Raw genomic sequence first — 23752 nt, 5'->3', positions numbered from 1 at the left:
AGATACCACCGCAGTAATCGGTCATTGTTATTCTTCATCCTCATCAACCATCGGGGGGGGCATGGTCCGTGACTAGCGTGAACGGCGCGCCAAGGAAGTAGTATCGTAGGGCGTCACAGGCCCATTTTATGGCGAGTGCCTCTTTCTCGACCACGGCGTAGTTCTTTTCACGGGGAAACAATTTTCGGCTCAGGTATAGAACCTGGTGGTCTTCTCCATCAATTTCTTGGGATAGGACGGCCCCCAGCCCTACCTCTGAGGCATCCGTCTGCAGGATGAACCCCCGGTGGAAGTCTGGGCTGTATAGGACCGGCTCCTGGCAAAGACATGTCTGGAGGGTCCGGAAGGCGTTTTCACAGTCTGGGGACCACCGCACCTGCCGGGGGCTGTCTTTCGTCAACAGTCCGGTTAAGGGAGCCGCGATGGTGGCAAACTGGGGAATGAACAGTCGATAGTACCCGACGAGTCCCAGGAACTGTCGGACTTGGCGTTTCGTGGTGGGGGTCGGGCAGGCTGCCAGGGCTTGTACTTTCCCGACGAGGGGCTTCACTTGTCCTCCCCCGATAGTGTACCCCAAGTATGTGGTCTCCTGCCATCCGATCTGGCACTCCTTCGGGTTGGCTGTCAGTCCCGCCTGCCGCAGGGCTCTCAGGACCGCCGCCACCCGTTCCAGGTGGTCTTCCCAGTGCCGTCTATATATCATGACGTCATACAGGTAGGCTGCCGCATAGTCTTGATGGGGCCGTAGAAGGCGATCCATTAGCCGCTGGAACGTCGCCGGGGCCCCATGGAGGCCAAAAGGCATCCGGGTGAACTGGTACAGTCCCGTAGGAGTGGCGAACGCGGTCTTTTCCTTAGAGGGGTCATCGAGCGGGATCTGCCAATACCCCTTACTGAGGTCGAGGGTGGTGATGAACCGGGCCTCGCCTAGGCGGCCCAGCAACTCGTCCACACGAGGCATCAGATAGGCATTGAACCGTGAGATGGCATTCACCCATCGGAAATCTATACAGAAGCGTCGGGTGCCGTCAGGCTTGGGTACCAAGACCACCGGGCTACGCCACTCACTCTGAGATGGCTCGATGACCCCCAAGGCCAGCATGGCCTGTACCTCTTCCTCCACCTCCTGGCGCATCCGGTACAGGAGTGGTCTGGTCGTTTCTCGGATTACCTTCCCTGGCTCAGTCTGGACTGAGTGATAGACCAGGGTTGTGTACCCGGGTAGGGCCGTGAAGGTTCCTGGGAAAGCCTGCAGGAGACACTTGGCCTGCTTGCGCTGCTCCTCCGTAAGAGTGTCGCTGAGCAGGGGAGCAGGGGGGTCCTCGGTCCGGCGTGTGTGGGGGCCGAACTGAGGCTCTGGCGGGTAAGGATTAATCAGCAGGCCCTCCCGCCAGGGCCCCAACCTGAGCAAAGTACTCCTGCAGCTGGAGGACATATTGCAGGAGGCCCTGGGTTGGAGAGGGGGACTGCTCCCAGGTTTCTCGCATCAAGTCCAACAGGCCCCGTGGACGGCGCCCGTACAACAGTTCAAACGGGGAGAACTTGGTGGAGGACTGGGGTACCTTGCGGATGGCTAACAGCAGGGGAGGGAGCAACTGGTCCCACCGGCATAGCTCCTCCGGGGGGAACTTCCGCAACATTTCTTTGAGGGTCCGGTTAAATCGTTCCACCAGCCCGTCTGTCTGCGGGTGGTAGACGGAGGTCCGTAACTGTTTGACCCCCAGGAGCTTGCAGACCTGCTGCAACAGGCGGGAGGTGAAATTCGTGCCTTGATCCATTAGGATTTCTCGGGGCAAACCCACCCGAGCGAAGACCTTCACCAGTTCTCCGGCGATGGTCCGGGCAGTGGTGCTCCGCAACGGAATGGCCTCTGGGAAACGGGTGGCGTAGTCCATGATGACCAGGACATACTGGAACCCCGACGCACTTTTGGGGAGCGGGACCACCAGGTCCATGGCCACCCGTTCAAATGGTGTTTCCATTATAGGCATGGGGACCAGGGGTGCCCTGGGTACACGTTGCGGAGCGGCTACCTGGCACTCTGGGCAGGAGCTACAATAGTTCCTCACCTCCTGGTGAACACCGGGCCAGAAGAACCGCGTTAGAATCCGGGCGAGGGTCTTCTCCTGGCCCAGATGTCCCGCAGCCGGGATGTCATGTGCCAGCTTAATCACGGCGCGCCGGTGACACCGCGGTACCAGCAGCTGCGTTTGGGGCTCCTTAGTACGGGAGTCACGGTCCACCCGGTAAAGACAGTCCTGGCGTAGTTCGAAGTGGGGCCACTGGGTCGCACGTTGGGGGTCGATGATGGTCCCATTGACTGCCGCTAGTTGTTCATAGGCCCTGCTAAGGGTAGGGTCAGCTCTCTGGTCACGGCAGAAATCGGTATGGAGGAGGGGCTCAACCTCGGGCCCAGGCCGGGGGTTGTCGGCTTCTCCGGTTCCTGCCTCGGGTTCTGGGGTCCTGGGCTCCTCTTCCGGTAGGGCCCCCTGGGACTCTCCCTCCAAGGCCGGGGTTGACCGGAGGATCTCCTCAAAGGTGGAGATCCAGTCCCGCCCCAGGATCACCGGGTACGCCAGTCGAGGGGCTAATCCAACAACGATTCGGCGGCTGACGCCAGCCACTGTTAACCGGACCCAAGCACTAGGGTACGGCCGGACATCCCCATGGATGCATTGCAGGTGAATTGTCCCCAAGTGGGGGTCCGCCTGGGGTCCCAGAGTCTGGCGAACCAGGGTTTGGCCGCAGCCTGAGTCGATCAAGGCCTGCGTGGAGTGGTCACCGACAACTACCGGGACCGTGATCTTGGGAGCCTGTAGTAGCTGGGCCCTGGTGTCCCCTGCACAGACCTGACCGAAGCTACAGTCCATGTCTGTACAGTCCCGTTGCAAGTGTCCCGACTTCTCACAACGGAAGCAGGGCCCAAGTTCAGGGTGACCGCCATGGGAGGGGGCTCCCCTCGGACTCCTAGGGGGACTCCGGGGAACCCTCATGACACTCGGCATTGGGGTGAATGGTCCAGGCCGAGGGGGAGGTTCCGGGCGTCTGGGCCAAGGTCCCGGGCGGGTCTCTTGCCCGCGGCCCAGGTTCCGTGGTCCGGCCGGGGCGTCCCCTCTCCGTTCGGTGTTCGGGCGTTCCGGTGCGGGGTTCTGAGCTCGGAGGGCGGGTCCCACTGGTGATTCGGCCGCGAGGAAGTCTTCCATTAGCGCGATGGCCACAGCTAATGTCACTGGCCGGTGGCGGAGCACCCAGGCCCGTCCTCGCGTCGGGAGGATGTGTACAAACTGTTCGAGGATAACTTGTTCTGTAACCTCCTCTGCTGTCCTCGTTTCTGGCTGTAGCCACCGCCTACCCGCCTCCTTCAGAGCTTGGGCCACCAGCCTGGGTCTGGTGCCCGCGGGGTACGTTTGGCTCCGGAACCGCTGCCGAAACGTCTCTGGGCTGACGTCTAAGGCGTCCAGGATTGCGGCCTTCACCCGGCTGTAATCCCTTGCATCTTCCATAGCCAGCCCCCTGTATGCCATCTGGGCAGTCCCTGTTCGGTAGGGGGCCAGAAGGGTGGCCCATTGGACTTGGGGCCACCCCACGACCAGCGCCACCCATTCGAACGTTATCAAGAACGCCTCAGGGTCATCGTCGGGACCCATCTTGGTGAGTCGCACCGGGACGGCGATGCGGGGCGACCCAGCCCCGTCCCCTGGTTGCAGGTCTACGGGGTGCGGCATCGCAGTCACAAGTTGCTGCAGCCGGTCTCCCAGCTGCTGAATGAGCTGCTGCTGCTACTGGAGTTGAGCGGCATTCTGCTGCTGCTGAAGTTGGGCAGCGGCCTGCTGTTGTTGCTGCTCGAGCTGGGCAGCTGCCTCCTGCTGCTGCTGCTGAACGTGGGTGGCCTGCTGTCGCTCGTGACTCTCAGCCAGCAGTTGAAACAGTCGCTCCATCTCCATTGCACTTTTTGGGGAGTCTCTCCCCCCAGGCCCTTCTCACAGGGCCAAGGGATCACTCCCCACTTCTGGTACCACGTGTACAAGTGTTTGCCGGGGCTCGACCCTCTCCGGAGCGGTGGGGAGCCACACCGACTCACTACCCACGGGGGCTAGGGTACTCTGTCTGGCTGCAGGGTCTCCCCCGGCAGCCCTTGCAATCCTGAAAAGATACAGTCAGCCCGACCCTGGCTCAGGGCGGGCACCAACATTATGTCAGGGCTCAGACCCTCAGTCAGGGCTGAGCAACAGTAAACAAAGTTATTTAAGCCCAGGTCCTAGGTCAGGGCGGGGCAACAAACACTGAGTCAAGAGCTCAGGCCCTCAGTCAGGGCTGAGCAACAGTAAGCAAATTTATTTAAGCCCAGGCCCTAGGTCAGGGCGGGGCAACAAACACTGAGTCAAGAGCTCAGGCCCTCAGTCAGGGCTGAGCAACAGTAGTAGGCCTAAGCCTCCACAGGCGTGGGAGAGGGGGAGACTGCCACCCATGGATTGGGTGGCAGGGGGGACGCAGGCCCTCCCACTCCACTGCGTCCCAGCCCGGGGCCCTAGCAGCGGCAGAAGGCCCACTGCTTGGTCAGTGGGGATCCTGGCCGCAACACACTGACATAGGCTTTGGCAGTGCTGCAGCCAGACTGGGGTCGGCTGCCCCCGGGCTACTTCCACACTCCCCCTCTGGGCCTACCTGGGGGCTGGTGTCGGCCTCGGGGAGATCCTGGACCATGGGTTCGTCAGGCCAGGGATCGTTCGGCAGGTCCGGCAACTCCTCCGGATAGGAGGCGCAGGGCAGGCCGGGCGGCTCCTCGGGGTAGCGGGTGCAGGGCAGGCCCAGCAGGTCCTCGGGGTAGCGAGCACAGGGCAGGCCCGGCGGCTCCTCGGGGTAGCGAGCACAGGGCAGGCCCGGCGGTTCCCCGGGGTAGCGGGCGCAGGGCAGGCCCGGCGGTTCCTGGCGGCCGCCCCGGGCCGCAGAGGTTTCCCAGCCCCGAGCTAGGCTGGAGACGTCTGGTCTCTCCGGCGGCTGGGGCCTGACTGAGTTCTGAGGGCGAGCCTTTGTACTTCCGGGTCGCCGCCTGACCCCCTGAGGGGTGGGCTCAGAGTTCCCTAGCTCCGCCCACTCCGGCCTCTGGATGGGTTCTTCCCCCTCCGGGGCGGCGGTTAACCAATACCGACTCACTACAGGTGGGGTGTGAAGTGGGCTGCTACCGCTAATTATAGTCCATGGGCTAAGAAGTGGCTGCAGCCCATCTACATAGGCACCCTGCTGCCTTTTTCTGAGTTGAGGGGAATGATTCTGTCCTCCTCTACATGTACTGGTCTTCTTCACACAGCCCACTTATTCATGCTTTCAACTAGGAATGTGAATTTTCCACTAAATAAGTAAAGTAGCAAGTGTACAGTACCTTTTCCATTTAGAAAAGCATTGAAGAACTCATCCCAGGTTTTGAAGGAGGGAAGTGAAGGTATGCTGTTGCTAAAGTGGAAATAAGATACAGCTATATCCTTTGGATTTCGAATCACCATCAATATCTAAGGGAGAAAAAACACTTTCCTAAAGTTTAACAGATAGTTTAATTATCTGAAGGCTGAAAGACATTTACACCAAGCATTCACTAAATATTTCAAATAAAAAAATGGTAACAAATCAAAGTCTGTTCATAACTAACTAGCAAACAAAGAGTAGCCACGGTTGTTAAATATTTTGTTCCTTGCAAATAGCTGAAATGGTGACCCTCCAATTTAAAATGGATACTCACCTTGACATTATTCTTGAAAATAGATGTGGGTAGCATATGAGGAAAAACGTGTGTTGCGAAAACTCTTCTAGAAGATAATTTCTTTATCCGCTTTAATTAAAGAAAAAAGGAAAGAAAATGGGAAATAATCTATTCCATGACATTTTATCTTTAAAATATTTTTGCAGGGAATTTTAGTTTTTCTGAATGGGCCAGCACGACAGGCATGGAGACTGAAGGTTTCCATGCATTCAACAAGAACACCACATGTAGGAGAAGTGTGACCATCCTAATGGCCACACCAATAGGCCACAATCCTGAACTCCTAGGGACACCTCTGTTGGTGAGAGGGTAATACAGTTCCATTCTTGCCCTCCCTACAGACTTTCCACAGTGGACCTGTAGTGATGGTGGAGGTGGATTTTGTGAAGTGAACATCTGACCCATGGAAGTCCATAGGAGTTTTGCTAATGACTTTAATGGGAGTAGCAGCAGACCCTTAGTTGCTAAGCAGTCAGATGCAGTCAATTTTCTGTTGGTGTTAAAGGTTCTTTCTATGGAACTAGTCACCAACTCCCAAGATTTCTATTCTGTTACTGTATTGGAGCATCAGAATGAAGCAAAGCCATGTGGTCTTTAAACCTAACAGTGCTTTAACACATCAAGAGTCCTCACATAGAAATACCTGTCTCCCTTAGAACTGGCTATAGGAAGCACTACCACCCATAATACTGTTACCCCTGCTTTACCCAAGTGGCTAGTCAAAGTCTGCGGGCCCTGCAGGATGCTCCAGGTGGGATTAGAAATTGATGAATGAGTCTGTTATTTTCTTTGATGCAATCTTGTTTGTGTGCAAGGAATGAACAAAGTTCCTGCACTGAACCAAAAAACAGGACAGAACTTACTTGCTTGCAGCACCAGACTCTTTCAGCCAGCTTGTTCAGGCTGTGTGTGTGTGTGTGTAGGGATTCCCTCCTGCTTCTCTGGGTCTCACTTCCCTTTGTCGTGTGGCGCTTCAGCTTGTGCTGTCTCTCTCATACACATACCCCAAAAGCTGTTCCCAATCAAGCCCCTGCTCTTGAAGTCCTTTGGGTCACATCATTCAGCTTCCACTCAACTTTTCCATGTGCCTGTGTTTTGGGGTGCTACTACCGTTGTTTCAATCATGGCTCCTTTACATTTATTCTGAATGGAAGGTTGTGGCCATGCCTGACCCTTAACAAGGTTTAGTGCAACTGATAATAATACTTTTCTTTCATTTCCCATTCCCCCAACCTCTCTCCAACCTCATAAACCTGCAACCCAGCCGCTGAGGGAGGGGAACTCATTACAGTACAAATAGAATATACTATGTATGAAACCTTTGTCTATGCCATATAGAGAGTAATTTTAAGTATCCTGTGTAATTATTATTGATTTGTACTTTCCCCAAAACTTTTTATTTGCTCATTCATCAGTAATTTTTGCCACCTAATATTTGGTGACAGCAGGTTCAATTATTCTAGCCAGAGAGAATTTATTGTAATCATGCAGAGTCATTTCCTGTCAACAGAGTATTCCATACACACTATAGTTTAATTGTTATATGTATCAAATGGCAGATTTAACAATTTCTAGTAGTTATTTTATGACAACCTGAAACTTCCCTGGATCTCCAAATTCAAGATATGTATATTCAACTATTTCTTCATCCTGTTTCATTCTCTTCATTTCTTCTTCATTTTTCTTTGCACTTGTTGTAACCAAGTCTCTCAAGATGTGGACAATCCAATTAGTACCTGAAACCAATAGTTTAAAAAACAGTGGGGAGCTGAAACCATCTCAAGGCAAATGGTGAATAGCCTCCAAATGAAAAAGAAAAATACTTGGCAAATTTGATCATAAATGAATCCTAGAGAATTGAGAAGTATGAAAAGAATGCAAATATAGCAAATGCAAAACTGTGACAAAAACTGAAGAAGAAGAATGGTCTTGGCAATTACTATCCAGGAAGCCTAATTTCAATCCCTACCAAAAAAAGTTAATATTAAGAGAGAAAAAAACATAAATAATCTTCATAATTCTTCTCTCTTATATAGCACTTTTCATCAGTAGATGTCAAAGGCTTTACAACAGAGGTCAGTATCATTATCTCTGTTGTACAGATGGGGAAACTGAGGCACAGACCAGTGAAGTGGCTTGCCAAAGGTCACACAGCAGGCTACTTGGCAGAGTCAATGACTAGAACCCAGTTGTCCATTAGGCAACACTGCCTAATTAGCAGCTAAGAGACCCAAAAATAATAAGCAACGTGGGTTTTATAAGAAATATATCTTGCTAGTTAAATTCACCTATATTTTTGGATACAGTTGCAATGTTAGAATTGCAACACTTACTTGTGTGATTAACTTCAAGCATGTGAATCAGCCCATTGATTCAAATGGAACTATTAATTTAAGTGTGTAACTGTTTGCAGTGCCGGAGCCTGAGTAGATGAAGAGAATGCTGTAGCTGTAATATCTGATTTTAGAAATGAATTTTAAAAGTGTTTCATGGAATCTTACTTTCAAAATTAATGAAAATTGGCTTAGGTATAAACACTACCAATAGGGGAAAAAATTGACTATAGGACCATATACAATGATAAATTTGAATGTAATAAGTTGAGGAGAAGTGTCTTATGGGACACCCCAGGAGTTGTGGTCAGGTATATCTTAATGTAACTTCTTTATTAGTAATCTGAAGACAGGGACTAACAAGGCACTATTAGTAGCGCTCTGGTCACTGATGTTGCAGCAGCATAAAGAAGGCTGCAGGCTCAGCTATGAGCAATTAAACACTTTCTGTTGGGAGATTATGATTACCTGGGTGGTAATCACTTAGGGCAACCAGACAGCAAGTGTGAAAAATCGGGACAGGAGGTAGGGGGTAATAGGAGCCTATATAAGAAAAAGACACAAAAATCAGGACTGTCCCTATAAAATCTAGACATCTGGGAACAGGAAGTAAAGATGTTCAGAAGGAAAGCTTAGAGGGCGAGCACTGCATGTAAGCATCTTCTTGCTGTAAGCCTGCAGTCCACTGTTATGCTTTGCAAAGAAAGGCTAAATACACAGGTGCTGAAAAAGTAACAACCTGGTGTGTGTTTGTGACTGTGAGGCCACACGAACTGGCTGGGCAGTGCAGTACACTGGGTGACAGAGAGGCCCTGTAACAAGGGTAAATAAAGTTAGCTAACAATATTTACTTGGGTGGTGAGGAAAGAGGAATAATGCAAAGGTTTTGGAAAGGTTAGAAACTCAGACAGAAAAATGCCCTCTGAACAGTGGCTTATTGGATCCTGACCTTGCAAAACTTTTCACTTGTCTGTAATGTTGCACATGTGAGTGCTCCTGTTGGAGGCAGTAGAACTACTCACATGTTAAATCAGGCTTAAGGGTTTGCACGATTGAGCCCTTAGATGGTTTGTCCCACTTGTGCTCTCAGTGGTACAGTACCAGAAGAAAGACCACAATACCCACCATGCCCTTAAATGGTATACAGGTTGTCACATGCTTTCTCATGAGGTGAGGGATATGTTCATTTCAAGAATGTCAGCTTGTAAATTCCCAGAAAGAGATAAGGCAATACAAGTTCAACTTATGTTAACCCCCCAAAAAAGTGTTTCTATGCAATTTACAGAAAAGAAAGTAAATAAAAAGACGTTAAATATTAAACGCCCTTGTGTGTTTGATCTTGTTGCTTATGTGGTACAAAGCTCTTGGCCTTCTAACAGCAAAAACTTTCTTTTTCCACTCAGGATGTCAAAGCAACCTCTGTGAGTGACATCTGCTGAGAGATTGTGAAATCCGCCCAAAACCCATAGACCAACCTAGCCTCCAGCCTTTGATGTAGACTTGTTACAGTTTACAATACAAGTTAGCATTTTGTTAACACGTCTTTTTAAAGACAATAAATATCAAAAGTATCATTTTCTCCTTCATAGCATGTGGACATGATTAGCAATCAATCATTTCCCAAGTTCCTGATTATTTATGTCCATTTCAAATGGAATTTGAACATGCAGAGGTTTTCCCAGAGCTCAGTGTGCAAAGCTGATAAATAATTTGTAGAAAGTTTATGGCTTCACTAAAATTGAGTTCTTTTCCAGGAAATTATAAAATCCAACATTTTTTTTTTTGTTCTCTCTTAAAGTGTTACATCATTTCAGCTTTTTTTCTTTAAAATAACCTCAAACAAAATAATATTAAATTAAGATTTTTTGTTCAACATTTCTTGCAGGAAAAATCTTGGGTTTTTTTCAGGCAACTCTAGGACTTTACAAACTGTTTGAAAACGTGGTGAATGGGAGAGACATCCGGGGCCTCTCTGAGGGAAAAGGAAGGTTTAGTGTGGACTAGATGAGCATTGATTTGGTCTTTCTGAACCCAATCTGTGTCAAGTTGTGGCTGTTCACATTATTGCTTGATTAGAGAGGGTTTTCTGCCTTAGCCAAGTTCTGCAGTGGGTCTACCTTTCGGCTCTTGCTGTGAGCACTTGGCCTTCTTCTGCACATCTTATAGAAGATTTTTGTGTTTGTGTGTGTTGTGTCCTATATACACACCACAGGCCAAATTCTGCATTATTAACTTGGAGCAACTCCACTAAGTTCATTTGGTTGTGTGATGTGAATGGTAAGTGCTGGACTCGGCCATTCAGAAACTGCTGTTCCAGATTTACCAGTGCACTTGCACACAGCCCCTCCCAGACATATCTCAAAGCTCCTTTCATTATTTATTTTATTTTATTTTATTTAAGCTGAGACTGCAAATCTATCTGACACAGCCAATTTTAAGCCTTGTATACAGTCTTCTAATTGAGACCTGCATTACTAGGGTAAATGTTGAGGACTGGATTGTGGAACCCATACTCATTTTGGTGAGCACTTACTCTTACACATAGCATCAATGGGTTAGCAGGGCAGCTCACATGAGTAAGTACTCATCAAGGTGAATAGGATCTAGTCTGCATTGGGGAAGTGTACAAAAAAATTCAAACTCTTTTTGGAGCCTCAAAGTAGACACCGCTCCAGTGAACAAAACAGTTCTTATAACTGATTTAGTTAAATCTCCAACAGCTGAACCAGATTTTGTAAACTTCCGCAGTGCTGTGAAGGCCTTTGCATTCTGCTTTTGGACTCTGACCAGTTAACGATGTGTCATTTTTGCTGGGCCTAAACTAGAGAAATGAACCACTTTGAAATGTTTTGCTTAAACCAGTCCAATCAGTGTGTCCACACTAACCAGGCTGATTTGATTTAAGTTTTGACCACGACTACACTGGCACTGGCTTAAGCAATTTCAGATACACTGATTTCAGAGTTCTTAGCTCACTGTCCCTGGCTCAGCTACCAGAAGCAGTGTTTTCTGAGAGATTTTCAAAGGCTACTGCTGCACTGTGTTACAGTAATAGCAAGGGAACTAGTTCAGATAGTTTACATCTACACTGGCACCCACCCAGTTTAGACAGAACCAGTTCTTGAGAACCTGCAGAAAGCCTAGTTGTCTACAGCCCATTCTTGGAATGCTTGTAAACCAGATGGAGTCCTTGTGTGCCTGGACACAAATGTTTTACAAGTGTTCAAGGCAGTCAAATCAGCTTTTAGACTGGCCAATTTCTCTGGAGTAGGCAAGGCTTAAAAAGGCAGAAGCATTTACGATGCATCCTAAGAGATTTTACAAAAGGTTTCAGTCCCATGGTCAATAAAATAAACATCTAAAACCTTATCAGAAGATCTGTTTTCTGGCTGGAGCACCTAGTTTTCCTATTGTGTTTTCTTGCCTTCCAGTAGTTTTCCAATCTGCCTCCATGTTAGCTGGTGTTTGCACTTGATATAGTTCAGTTTATGAATGCAAACATCATAACCCAGCGTGAGAATGCACATTTAGTTTTACATGGAACTTTTTCTGAAAAAACAAAGGATAGTAATACCTGTTTGCCAAAGTGGTTTTTTAGATTACTGGCTGCTACTAAAAGTTATGGAGTTCAAAGGACTTTGAGAAATAAGTATGTAAATATGACCATACTGGATCAGACCAATGGTCCATCTAGCCTAGTATTCTGTCTTCCAACAGTGGCCAGTGCCAGATGCTTCAGAAGGAATGAACAGAACAGGGCAATTATTGAGTGATCCATCTCCTGTCGTCCAGTCCCAGCGTCTGGCAGTCAGAGGTTTAGGGACACCCAGAGCATGGGGTTGTATCCCTGACCAAATTGGCCATTGATGGACCTATCCTCCATGAATTTATCTAGTTCTTTTTTGAACCCAGTTATACTTTTGGCCTTCACGACATCCCCTAGCAATGAGTTCTCCAGATTGACTGTGCATTGTGTGAGGAAGTGCTTCCTTACAGGGCTCCCAGGCCCTAAAGTAATACAAATAAATAATAATGATAGGTGCATTTTTGCACCTATTAAATTTTTTATTTTTAAAAATACCAACATACATTTTTAGTTCTATCATCTAGTGATAAATATACCATGGAAGGCTAAATCCAATTATTTTTGCACATTTCTTGCTTTAAAAGAGATTCCAAAATATCATTCTCTGTTCCTCAGAATCACAGAGATAAGAGAAAGGACAGGAAAGCATAATGCATGTTAGTTTTTAAAGGAACATTAGAAAAGCAGCTCCATTGAAGAATTAGAACCTATAAAGGGGTTCCTCTCTACACCAGGAGCAGGTGCACTCATCGCCAATGAGAAGCTGGACTGGTACAGTACCACTGCCCTCTACTGGCTGGAATTAAAATTACTCACCCATGTCATAAGACCTATACTTTTGAACAGAAGGACTGAATTGTATCCCCTTTGACCACAACATAGTGATGATGTGGATGTCCTAGGCAGGGCTGGGAAGCACCTAAGAAGCACTGAGGCGGGTTCTGTGGTTACTTCCCCTCTCTCCTTCTTTCTTTCCCCCACCCTCCTCCCTCCCCTCAGGTTCTGTCCATGCAGGGAACCAGAGTCACTGCAGCATGCAGGAGCAAAGCACAGCTTGGCCCCACCCCCTCCTCCTGCTGCCTCTGACCTCCAGCACTTAATCCTCTAGCACTTCCATTTATCTGAACACCTGGTTATCCAAAAGTTTTGGATGCCCCCAGGCCATTTGAAAAAACAGGAGCGTCCCGTAATACTGTTCAATGTATTGCTCAATATGGCACTGAGTGGTGACATATGGAGCCTCACATAGATAATAAAAAAATATACACTGAAGACAACAAATATGTAAATGCTTTATTTAAATAGCACATATATAAAACATTGTCTTTCAATCAAAAAAATAAGGAAATTCACAAACTTTTGTTTAACAGTAAAGGTTAAGGTTGCTCTCATCAGTAAACCAAACCATAAAAACACTAGGAAATCCAAAATCAAGGATTAAAAAGGATTACAGAGTAAAGCACTCTCAAATTAGGAATTGCCAGAATTAAACATTGCTCTTGCAACCTTAATTTGGTCCCCTTGTGCGTGTGCATTATGATACAGCCTTTAATTGCATGCAGAAGGAATTACCTATGAAAAAAGTTTGGTGTGAGTTACCCAGCATCATTCAGGAACTTGGTGGCACAGGCAGTGATAGAATCTGAGTCTTCAAGGCAGCATTCATCTGCCCTAACCACAAAACTGTCCTTTCTCTTCCTGCAATCCCCTGCCTCATTCACTGCAAACTTTACAACTTCTGCAGCAATTTAGCAGGGGAGTTACAGACAACACACACTTTCACTACACAGCTCTTATTCATCCCCAGAGGAGGTCTGTCCTGGGCACTGAATGAAGCAGGGGTTTGTATAAATAATAATATGGGATTGTATAATTACAGGCTGTATCATAATGCATACATACGGGAGGGGGTGGGGTAAATTAAGGTTGCCTGGCCAGCTTTCATTTCCTAACCTGAATGTGCTTGATTCTGAACTTTGTATTTTCTAATTTTTATGGTTTAGTTTAAATATGAGAACAACCTTAACTAACATTAAATGAAGTTTATTTGTTTGTGAATTCTATTTAGGTTCCTATACTGCACCCATCACCCTGCTATCTGAGCAACTGCCAATGTTACAAATAAACTAGGTGACTAACATAGGTCAAAGGTTTCTCTCCTTTCCTCCCCTGAAGGGGCAGAGTTAAGGTGTGGGGTTTTAGTATCATTACTATAGTAATGAAAATATATAAGTCCAGATTCTCAGATGGTGTAAAAGGGAACCACTCCATTGGCTTCAAAAGAGTAACACACATTGACACCACCTAAGGCCAGTGCTCTATTGATATGTTGTTTTATATATTGTGCTGTTTGGCATACCGTGTACATTAAAAATATATAATAAAAACACACCTTAAATTTTCCTCCTCAGGCAAGGAAAGAAAACCTAATCAGACTAGTATTAGTCACCTCTTTTATTAATAACTAGTGATGACCTGCAGCTTTGCCACTCAAATTTATGGTAAGTATGACCATTTCAGGCATCACCCCTCCCGCACCTTGGCAGTTTTAACAAAGCTCAGGTTGATGTGCATGCAACTCAACCAAGCAACTGTCGGCATAGCTTTCCATCCGGCAGCTAGTCAGGAATGTGGTGGAGCTGGAAGGTTCTAGACTCCATGCCCAGGTGGCTCTCTAACCTGCCTGACTCCACTGGCAGGCAGCTCTAAGAAGCCTTAAACAGATGACTTGGGAAAGTGTGTGTGTGTGTGTGTGTTGTGCTGGGAGATGTGTGTTGATTTGTGCGAGTGATGAATTAGGTGTGTGCACTGCAGGAAGGGGCTGTGTGTGTTTGGGGTTATTGTGTGTGCTGCTTGTGTTGTGGTTGTGTTGATTTATGTCGAGGGAGTTGTGTTGGGGGGTGTCACAGTTTCAGTGCTAACTGCACAGGTATACGAACCTCACACAGGAGAAGAAGTGGCTAAGGAGCAGCTCTGGGCCCAGGCAGCCCCACCCAGCTGCACCTACAAAGCCTGCACAAGCTGGAAGTGGAGATTAAAAGAGGAAGCAGAGCACCTCAGTGGGAGGTAAGTAAGGGAAGGGAGCAGACCTGAGGTCTTGGAAAATAACAGGCCAGGAGCTCTTGTTGCCTGAGACCTGACCACACAGTCCTGCCCAAGCCTGCAGAGGAGAGACTGGTGACTGTTTGGGAAGGTCAGAAACTTTATTTTTGGTTCATTTCTTTAATTTAATCTGGGGGGAATTCAGGTAGGAAGTGATCAAGGGAGGCAGCTATTTAACATTTCCAAGTGCAGAACTTCAACCCTGGATCAGAGCCTGGTAGAGAGGGTGGGCCCCTAAAGGTGGGATAATTATAAGAATCTACCCCTTGGCAGGGAATCCAGCTGGGGAAGACCCTGACTACACCAGGGTCCAGACCCCAAGTCCTGGAGCTAAGGAGAAAGCCCTTATGGGCTCCAAACAACTTCTCAGGGTACGTCTATACTTAACTCCGGGTCCGGCGGTAAGCAATCGATCTTCTGGGATCGATTTATCGCATCTTGTCTAGACGCGATAAATCGATCCCGTATCGATCCCGGAAGTGCTCGCCGTCGACGCCACGAGAGGAGTACGCGGAGTCAACGGGGGAACCTGCCTGCCGTGTGTGGACCCGCGGTAAGTTCGAACTAAGATACTTCGACTTCAGCTACGTTATTCACGTAGCTGAAGTTGCACATCTTAGTTCAAAGTGGGGGGTTAGTGTGGACCAGCCCTCAGTTATTGAACTTTTCTTCCTGTCTGCTCTGAAAGGGGTGGATGCATGACTCAGCCTGAGGGCTGAGATGAAAAAGAAGGGACTGGCCGCACAGGCTGGAGTTGCAGAAGAAAGGGGAGACGTCTGGGAGGGGAACCCCTGGCCATACCCCTGCCTGACCACTTTCAGTGTGGGTCACATTTCACACCCCCTGCTTTTGGGTCTTTCTTGAGGGCAGAGGACACCCATTTAAGGTTTCAGGCTTCCAGCTGACACCTCTTAGGTGGGGACCTGCATCTCTCTCCCTCCAGATCAGGGTTTTAGGCTTACAGTCCCTCAGTAGGTCTGATCAGGGTCCAGTACGTGAGGTTAACCTTTCTCTGGGGCTACAGCAGTGAGTACCAGTTACCAACCAGCCGTCACAAAGCACAGTACATTTATTTTTAGGGTAAAAGCATTACAGAAAAAATATCAAAAACAATAGAAGTTCCTATGCACCTGATAAAAGCTTACCAGAGCTCAGCCATCAGTCTGAGGGGGTCCTAGGAAGCCAAAGTCTTTCCAACCCTTCCACAAGGATTGCGGACCCCCTGGGACAGAAGGTCTTGTCCGTTTGCTGAATTAAAAGGCCCTGTGTCAGTTCAAGCTCAGCTTTTCATACTAAAAGTCCTTTTTTGGTTCGAGTCTCTGGAAAACCCAGTTTGAACCAGTATATGCAAACACTCCTGGGGTTATGCTTCTTAGGGGGGGAGGGATAGCTCAGTGGTTTGAGCATTGGCCAGGGTTGTGAGTTCAATCCTTGAGGGGGCCACTTAGGGAGTTGGGGCAAAAAATCAGTACTTAGTCCTGCTAGTGAAGGCAGGGGGCTGGACTCAATGACCTTTCAAGGTCCCTTCCAGTTCTAGGAGATAGGATATCTCCATTAATTTAATTTAAAAAATTAGGAGTTGTTTACCATTCCCAGGGTAATTGTCCCTCACTGTTTGTAATTCCTGGAGAAGCTGTGGTAGCCCTCCCCCATGGAGTAAAACACAATCATACATAAACCATTCATAAATTGACTACAGTGGTCCCATCTGTCACAGGGGAATTTTGTTTTGATTTGAGTGTGGATGGTTATGGGAGATGATAGTTGATTTTTGTGTGTGTGTTGATTTGTGCAGGTGACAAATGAGGGGTATGTGCTCTGGTGAAGGGCTATGTGTGTTTAGGGTTTTTGTGTGTGCTGGTTGTGTTGTTGTGTGGGTGGTATTGAGAAACTGCCACGGTTCTTCACCAAGTCTACCATCTATGTAGTGTCCCTCACAACACTGACTCATACTTGATGGGATAAGTCTCATGACTGGAATATTGGCATAGAAGGGTATAACTTGTTCAGGAAGCACAGGCAGTATAAAAAGGAAAGAGGTGTTCCATTATATATCAAGAATATATACACTTGTTCTAAGGTCGATAAGGAAGTAAGGGGCAGACCAGTTGAAAGTCTCTGGTTAAAGATAAAAGGAGTAAAAAAAAATAAATAGGGGGTGATGTCATGGTAGGGGTCTACTATAGACCACCAAATCAGGAACTGGAGGTGGATGAGGCATTTCTAGAACAAATAATAGAAACAGCCAAAACATAAGACTTGGTAGTAATGGAGGACTTTAACTACCCAGACATCTATTGGAAAAGTAATATGGCAAACCACAAAATTTCCAATAAGTTCTTGAAATATATTGGGGATAACTTTTTTTTGTTTTGTTTTGGAAAATGGAGGAAGTAACTGGGAGACAGTTGTAGACTTGATCCTGACCAATAGGGAGGAATTGGTAGTGAATCTGAAGGTGGAAGGCAATTTGAATGAAACTAAGCGATCATGAAATGATAGATTTCCTGATTCTAAGGAAAGGAAGGAGTGAGCACAGCAGAATAAGGACAATGGACTTCAAAAAAGCAGACTTTAATAAACTCAGAGAACTGATAGGTAAGGTACCATGAGAAGAAAATCTAAGGTGTTCAGGAGAGCTGGCAGTTTCCCAAAGAGACCATATTAAAGGCACAACTGCAAACTATCATGATGTGAAAGAAAGATAGGAAGAATAGTAAGAGACCAATATGGCTCCATTAGGAGCTCTTTAATGACCTAAAAATTAAAGTAGAAACATGGACAAGTTGCCAGGAAGGAGGACAAAAGAATAGCACAAACATGTAGGAAAAAAATCAGAAAGGCTAAGGCACAAAATGAGTTATACCTAGCAAGGGACATAAAAGGCAATAAGAAGAGGTTCTTCAAATACATTAGGAGGAAGACAAAGGAAAGTGCAGGTCCTCTACTTAGCAGTGAAGGAGAGCTAATAACTGATGATGCCAAGAAGGCTGAGGTGTTTAATACCTCTTTTGCTCAAGTCTTCACTAAGAAGTTTAATGGTGATAAGATACTCAAGTCAATTAATATTAACAGCAAGGGGAAGGAATGCAAGCCAAAATAGGAAAAGCACAAGTTGAAGAACATTTAGATAAATTAGATTATTCAAGACATCAGAGCTTGATGAAATTAATCCTACGGTGCTTCATCTAGTTCTAGTTAGTCTCTAAGGTGCCACAAGTACTCCTGTTCTAGTTCCTTAAGTTATCTCAAAACAATTAGTAATTATCTTTTGAGAACTCATGGAGGACAGGTGAGGTGCCAGAGGAATGCAGAAGGGCAAACATAGTACCTATCTTTAAAAGGGGGAACAAAGTGGACTGGAGAATTGTAAACCAGTCAGCCTAACTTTGGTACCTGGAAAGATCCTGGAACAAATTAAACAAGTTGATAAGGGCGAACAGTAGATGTGATGTATCTTGATTTTAGTAAGGTTTTTGACACAGTCCCACATGACATCTTCATAAGCAAACTCAGAAAATGAGGTCTAGATGAAATTGCTATAAGGTGAGTTGCACAACTGGTTGAAAGACTATATTCTAAGATTATTGGTAGATATAGTAGGTATTGATGGTTCACTGTTAAACTGGGAGGGTGCATCTAGTAGGGCCTGAAGGGGTCAGTCCTGGGTCTGGTACTAGTCGATATTTTCATGAATGACTTTGTCAACGGAGTGGAGAGTATACCTACAAAATCTGCAGATGACACCAAGCTGAGAGAGATTTTAAGCACTTTGCAGGACATGATTAGAAATCAAAATGACATTGATGAATTGGTCTACATTCAACAAGATGAACTTTAATAGAGATAAGTGCAAAATACTTTGCTTAGGAAGGAAAAATCAAAAGCACAACTACAAAAAGGGGAATAACTGGCTAGGTGGTAATACTGCTGAAAAGGATCTGGGAGTTATAGTGGATCATAAATTGAATATGAGTCAACAATGTGATGCAGTTGCACAAAAGGCTAATATCATTCTGGGGTGTATTAACAAGAGTATCATATGTAAGACATGAGGTAATTGTCCCACTCTACTTGACATTGGTGAGGCCCAGTTGTGTTCAATTCTGAGCACCACACTTTAGGAAAGATGTGGACAAATTGGAGAGAGTCCAGAGGAGAGCAACAAAAATGATAAAAGGTTTAGAAAACCTGCCCTATAATGAAGGGTTGAAAAAACTGGGCATGTTTAGTCTTGGAAAAAGAAGACTGAGAGGTGACTTGATAAGTCTTTAAATATGTTAAGAGGTGTAAAAAGAAGACTGTGCTCAATTGTTCTCCATGTCCACTGGAGATAGGACCAGAAGTAATAGGCTTAATCTGCAGCAAGGGACTAGGTTAGATATTAGGAAAAACTTTCTAACTATAAGGGTAGTTAAGTTCTGAAATAGACTTCCAAAGGAGGCTGTGGAATCCCCATCACTGGAGGATTTTAAGAACAGGTTGACAAACACCTGTCAGAGATGGCTAAGGTTTACTTGGTCCTGCCTCAGCACAGGGGGCTGGACTTAATGACCTCTCAAGATCTCTTCTATGGCTACACGTCTATGATTCTGTAACAACCAATGAAATTGGTGCATGCAAACTACCTGTACAGTAAAGGGTGGTGATTGGTTGAGTTACCTCTGATATCACAATGGTCTAGGAGTATTGGCATATATAGATACATGTCTTATTGTTTTATTATATATAGATTCTGGAAGGTGTTTAGATAACGTGTTGATTGGCACAGCACAAGCACCTAAAAATAATATCTAATCTTCTTGATGACTATTTAAACTGATTGAAGGTAGACTTAAGAGGAAGATTTTTTTTCAAAGCACAAAGGAAAGTTAAGTGCCCATCTTCCACTGAAAATCAATGGGAATTGGGTGACTGACTTCAATTTTGGCCCTAATAACATCTCCCCTTAGTTGTATGATGTAAGTTATTTCATGTTACTATGATAACATTAAAACTACCTGTTCATTTCCCAACCCAGGTGCATTTAAATTCATAACTGTAGCATTGCACTAATATAGATTGGTTTCTGTTGTGTGAATAAGTATTTCTGGTTGGTTTGTTTTGCTTTTTTAGCATTTCATTTAGTAGCTACCTATTCATTGTTTTCCATCATGTTGGAGAATCCAGATTTTTACCTTTGTTAAAATGCATAGCTGTGACTTTCTAGTTCTACAGTGCAGAAGATAATGATTAGTGTTTGTGCTGTTGTTCAATAACTTATGCAAGTAAATGTTTAGCTTGTTTTTAATGTTACATAATGAAAGTTGGGGAGGCAGTGTGGCCTGCTGAATAGACTGGGACTCAAGAGACCTGGGTTCTATTCCTGGCTCTACCACTAGCCTGCTCGGTGACCGTGGGCAAGTCACTTTACTGCTTTATGCCTCAGTTTCCCCATCTGTAACATAGGGGCAATGATACTGACTTCCTTTGTAAAACACTTTAAGGTCTACTACTGAGAGAACTAGGTACAATTATTATTTATTTAAGTTCAGCCATAATATTTGTGCTCTTTCTTCTGGTGTAGTTAAATGGAAGGAGATGGCATTCAGTGGAGATGATGCTGCAATTTCAGAGAGCAAAACCTTCTCCCTGCCCACCACAAAAATTGTTTTTTGCTTGCAATAACAGTAGCTTCTAATGGGGTATAATGATCATTTGCTTCATCACACTGTTACTTCTGAAAATGTCCAATTGTATGCACAGTGGCTATTGCTTTGCAAAGAAAACTCTATTCTTCTCGGAACTACTTCAGGCCTGATTCGTGAACTAAACTGAAGTTGCACCTCTTGGAAGATTAATTTATGAAATGTAAGATGGCCTGAATACAATGACATTTGGGAGGGTGTCTTGGGCCATATTTAAAGTTATCCGTATATTGGGCCAGAGCATGCCTTCCAGCAGGAAAGCTATTGGAACCAGAGTGCTGTAACCACCAGATCCAGAATCACTCTCTGGATTAATGAACATTTAATTATTTATGCAAAGTGAAACGGCTTCAACAGCAGAGACTGAGAGAGACCAATATGCACACACCAGAATACTCCCTAAACTGTTAGAGTACATATCTAGGATATGGAAGACCTAACTTCAAGTCCTTATGCTAGAGGGGGGAATTTTAACCTGATTTTCCCACATTTCAGGAAAGTGCCTGAGTCTCTGGGCTAAGGGAGGGAAGAGGGGAACCACCCCATCCCCTATTTGGGGGATGGTCCTTAAGTCCCTTTGTGAACCTAGCCCTTCATTTCCTAATTTCTTTTGCTTTTATTAAACAAAATTATTAAAGATACCAGAAATTGATATGTTTCATTTTGGGTCAAGCAGAATGATGAGTTTGACCCAAAATGAATTTTTTCTATCTTTCTGATTCACTGAAAATTCTGAAAAAATTTGGTTTCGGCTTGACCCCACATTTTTTTCAGAACTACCAGTGAAATGAAAAATCAGTTATTCACACAGCTCTAAATGAGTCAAATTCTCCGTGCTGCACAGATTTATTTATTTATTTATTTATTTAAAAAAAAAGACTGGAAGGGACCATTAGATCACTTAGTCTGATCTCCTATATAACACAGATAATAGACTTTCACCCAGTTACTCTTGTTTTGAGCCCAATAATTTGCTGTTGAATCACACCTCCAACATTTGCCATCTACCTTTGAACTATATTTTTCCAGACTGCAGTTTACAATATGCAACATCTTATAAAACATGAGTTTTAATTTCCTTCTCCTGCTAGCTTTCTGTCCATTGTTTAGAAGTTTCATGCTGGTGCCTGCTAGTTCATACTATCTGATTATTTGAGGATAAACTGCATTTCTAATTTTTTTTTTCATTTGTTATTCAGTTTTTGAAGCTGGCCATGTACAGCAAACTGTGAAAGATAAGAACTGGATTTTCCATATGCCCTTTCTGATGCCTAATAACCTCAAAAACTAAGTGCAAGTTATCATTAAAAACTTAGTATAAGAAAACGAAAAGCCAAGATTAAAATACATTAGAAAAAAATATCAATAGAAAACTTACATTTCCCTCACTTGAATCTACATCTGATAAATGGCCTCAGACACTTAGGAGCATTGGATTAATAATGAAATCCTGATATGCTGTAGTAGAAAATCTGAGGGGTTGTCTACACTTGACATAGTACAGTGCACAGATGCACTGCTGCCGTTGGGCTGCTGTAGCGCTTCACTGTAGATACTACCTATGCAGATGGCAGGGGTTCTTCTGTTGGCGTAGTTAATCCACCTCCCAAGAGGTGGTAGCTAGGTTGGCAGATGAATTCTTCCATCGACCTAAAGCTGTCTATACTAGGTGTTAAATTGTCTTAGCAACGCCTCTCAGGAGTGTGGATTTTTCACACCCCTGAGCATCATCGTTAAACCAGCTTAATTTACTGGTGTAGACCAAGGCTGAGAGCAAGCTACACAGTTCTCTGAAGGCTAGTGGTAACATCCAACAAGCTTAAACACCCACATCTGAAACTCAATCAGCAGCTTTATTGTGAGCCCACATCCAGCCTGCCCAGGGCCCCTGCACACAGCTCCCTTGTCCATGACAGAAGGAATCTGGTCAAAATATAAAGTGGCTGCATTAAGGACCAAATGAACTGATCCTAGCCCCCTAATCACAAGAATCCCCCTTTAATTCTCACTTCTCCTGCCCCCTCTTCCCCCCTCCCCCTTTTGTGGATGAGACAGCCTGATGTGGCTCAGACTGTGCATATTGATACCAAATACTACATATGTGCAAGGAAATCAAGCCTTGCAAACCATAACTGACTTTTGCTTGTTTATCTTCTCAGCCTTACAGTAATTGTTCTGCAGTGAATACAAGAAAATATATTACCCCCATAATCATGGAGTACACTTGAACAATCTCCAGTACACGATCTTCATAGCAAAGCTAGCTTAGCATCAGCAAAAAGGAATAGTCTCATTGTTTTAAATTACATGTCTACATTAATAATGTTAATGACCTAACACTATTTTCATTTGAAGGAAAGAAAACAATATATTCACCTGTTTTAGGGTATCCCACTAATAACACATCATCACTCCTGGCTTCAAAGGACTCGAGAGCTTTGAAAGTTTCTGCACTGCAATGGGTAACAGGGTACAAAACCCCCTTATAGGAGCACAGCAGGTCCTCTGGGGCCATCTTTTCAGCAGTAGCCATGGCCTGATCCAACCTCTCAATGAATTTCTTCCTGGCAGTAGTCATTTTGCCTCTCTCTGGCTGTGGAAGTCTGAGCAGATAGACAGACTGCTTTTAAGAGGTTTCCTAACTGACTCCTCCTGCACAGCTATGGAGAAGATTATAACCTGTAAGCATTAACAGTGTTGACAACTCTTGCAGATTTATGGCCAGTCACATGATTTTGCCCCCTGCTGAAGCTGTTCCCAGCAGCTGCCTACTTCCTGGATCCCTTTCCTCCCTCCCCGCACTGTCCCCTGCCCACCTTAGCCCCACATTCCCCTCCCCCACCATCTCAACTCTCGTTGCTCCCTGTCCCCAGCAGGTACCTGTGGTGGCCCCCACAGCTGTACCCATGTTACACACAGTGCACACAATTGGCAGAGGCCAGAGCAAAAAGGGCAGTTTGTCCCAAGCCCTTCGTATGAGAGTGCTCCCAAACTGACTGGTGCTGCAACCCCATGCATGAGGTCACAGCACCACTCAATGAAGCTTGGTCTGGTAGCTCTGCCGCTGACACTGCCCCTCCTGAAATGAGTGGTTCAATTGTGCGTGCTATGTGAAAAATTTCTGGGGGCACCCCAGGTGTACCTGCTACATGGTTCCTTGCCCCCCACCAGCCTACCCTACTCTGGCTCCTGCTTTCCCTCCCTCTGTCCTGATCTCTCCTGGCTCACTGCTCCCAGTCAGTACCTGCTCCCATCCCCTTCCTCCTTTGCCTTAAGCCCCATTTACTTC

At 45.8% G+C, this 23752-nt stretch overlaps 1 protein-coding gene across 1 annotated transcript in view; it reads right to left on the bottom strand.

Moving 5' to 3' along the window:
* Positions 1–23041, bottom strand: part of LOC135876424 (sulfotransferase 6B1-like) — a 32248-nt gene extending 9207 nt beyond the window's left edge. Inside the window, exons 1-4 of the mRNA XM_065401628.1 lie at positions 22840–23041; positions 7349–7491; positions 5735–5824; positions 5381–5507 (exon numbers count right to left, since the gene is read on the bottom strand). Of these exons, the coding sequence (XP_065257700.1) occupies positions 5381–5507; positions 5735–5824; positions 7349–7491; positions 22840–23041 (562 nt within the window). The remainder of the gene's footprint in view (positions 1–5380; positions 5508–5734; positions 5825–7348; positions 7492–22839) is intronic.
* Between the last annotated feature and the right edge of the window lie 711 nt (positions 23042–23752).

This window comes from Emys orbicularis, chromosome 3 (assembly GCF_028017835.1).
Source record: "Emys orbicularis isolate rEmyOrb1 chromosome 3, rEmyOrb1.hap1, whole genome shotgun sequence".
Lineage (NCBI taxonomy): Eukaryota > Metazoa > Chordata > Testudines > Emydidae > Emys > Emys orbicularis.
Note: the sequence above shows the minus strand (reverse complement) of the source record. Positions and strands in the feature narration are given on the sequence as shown.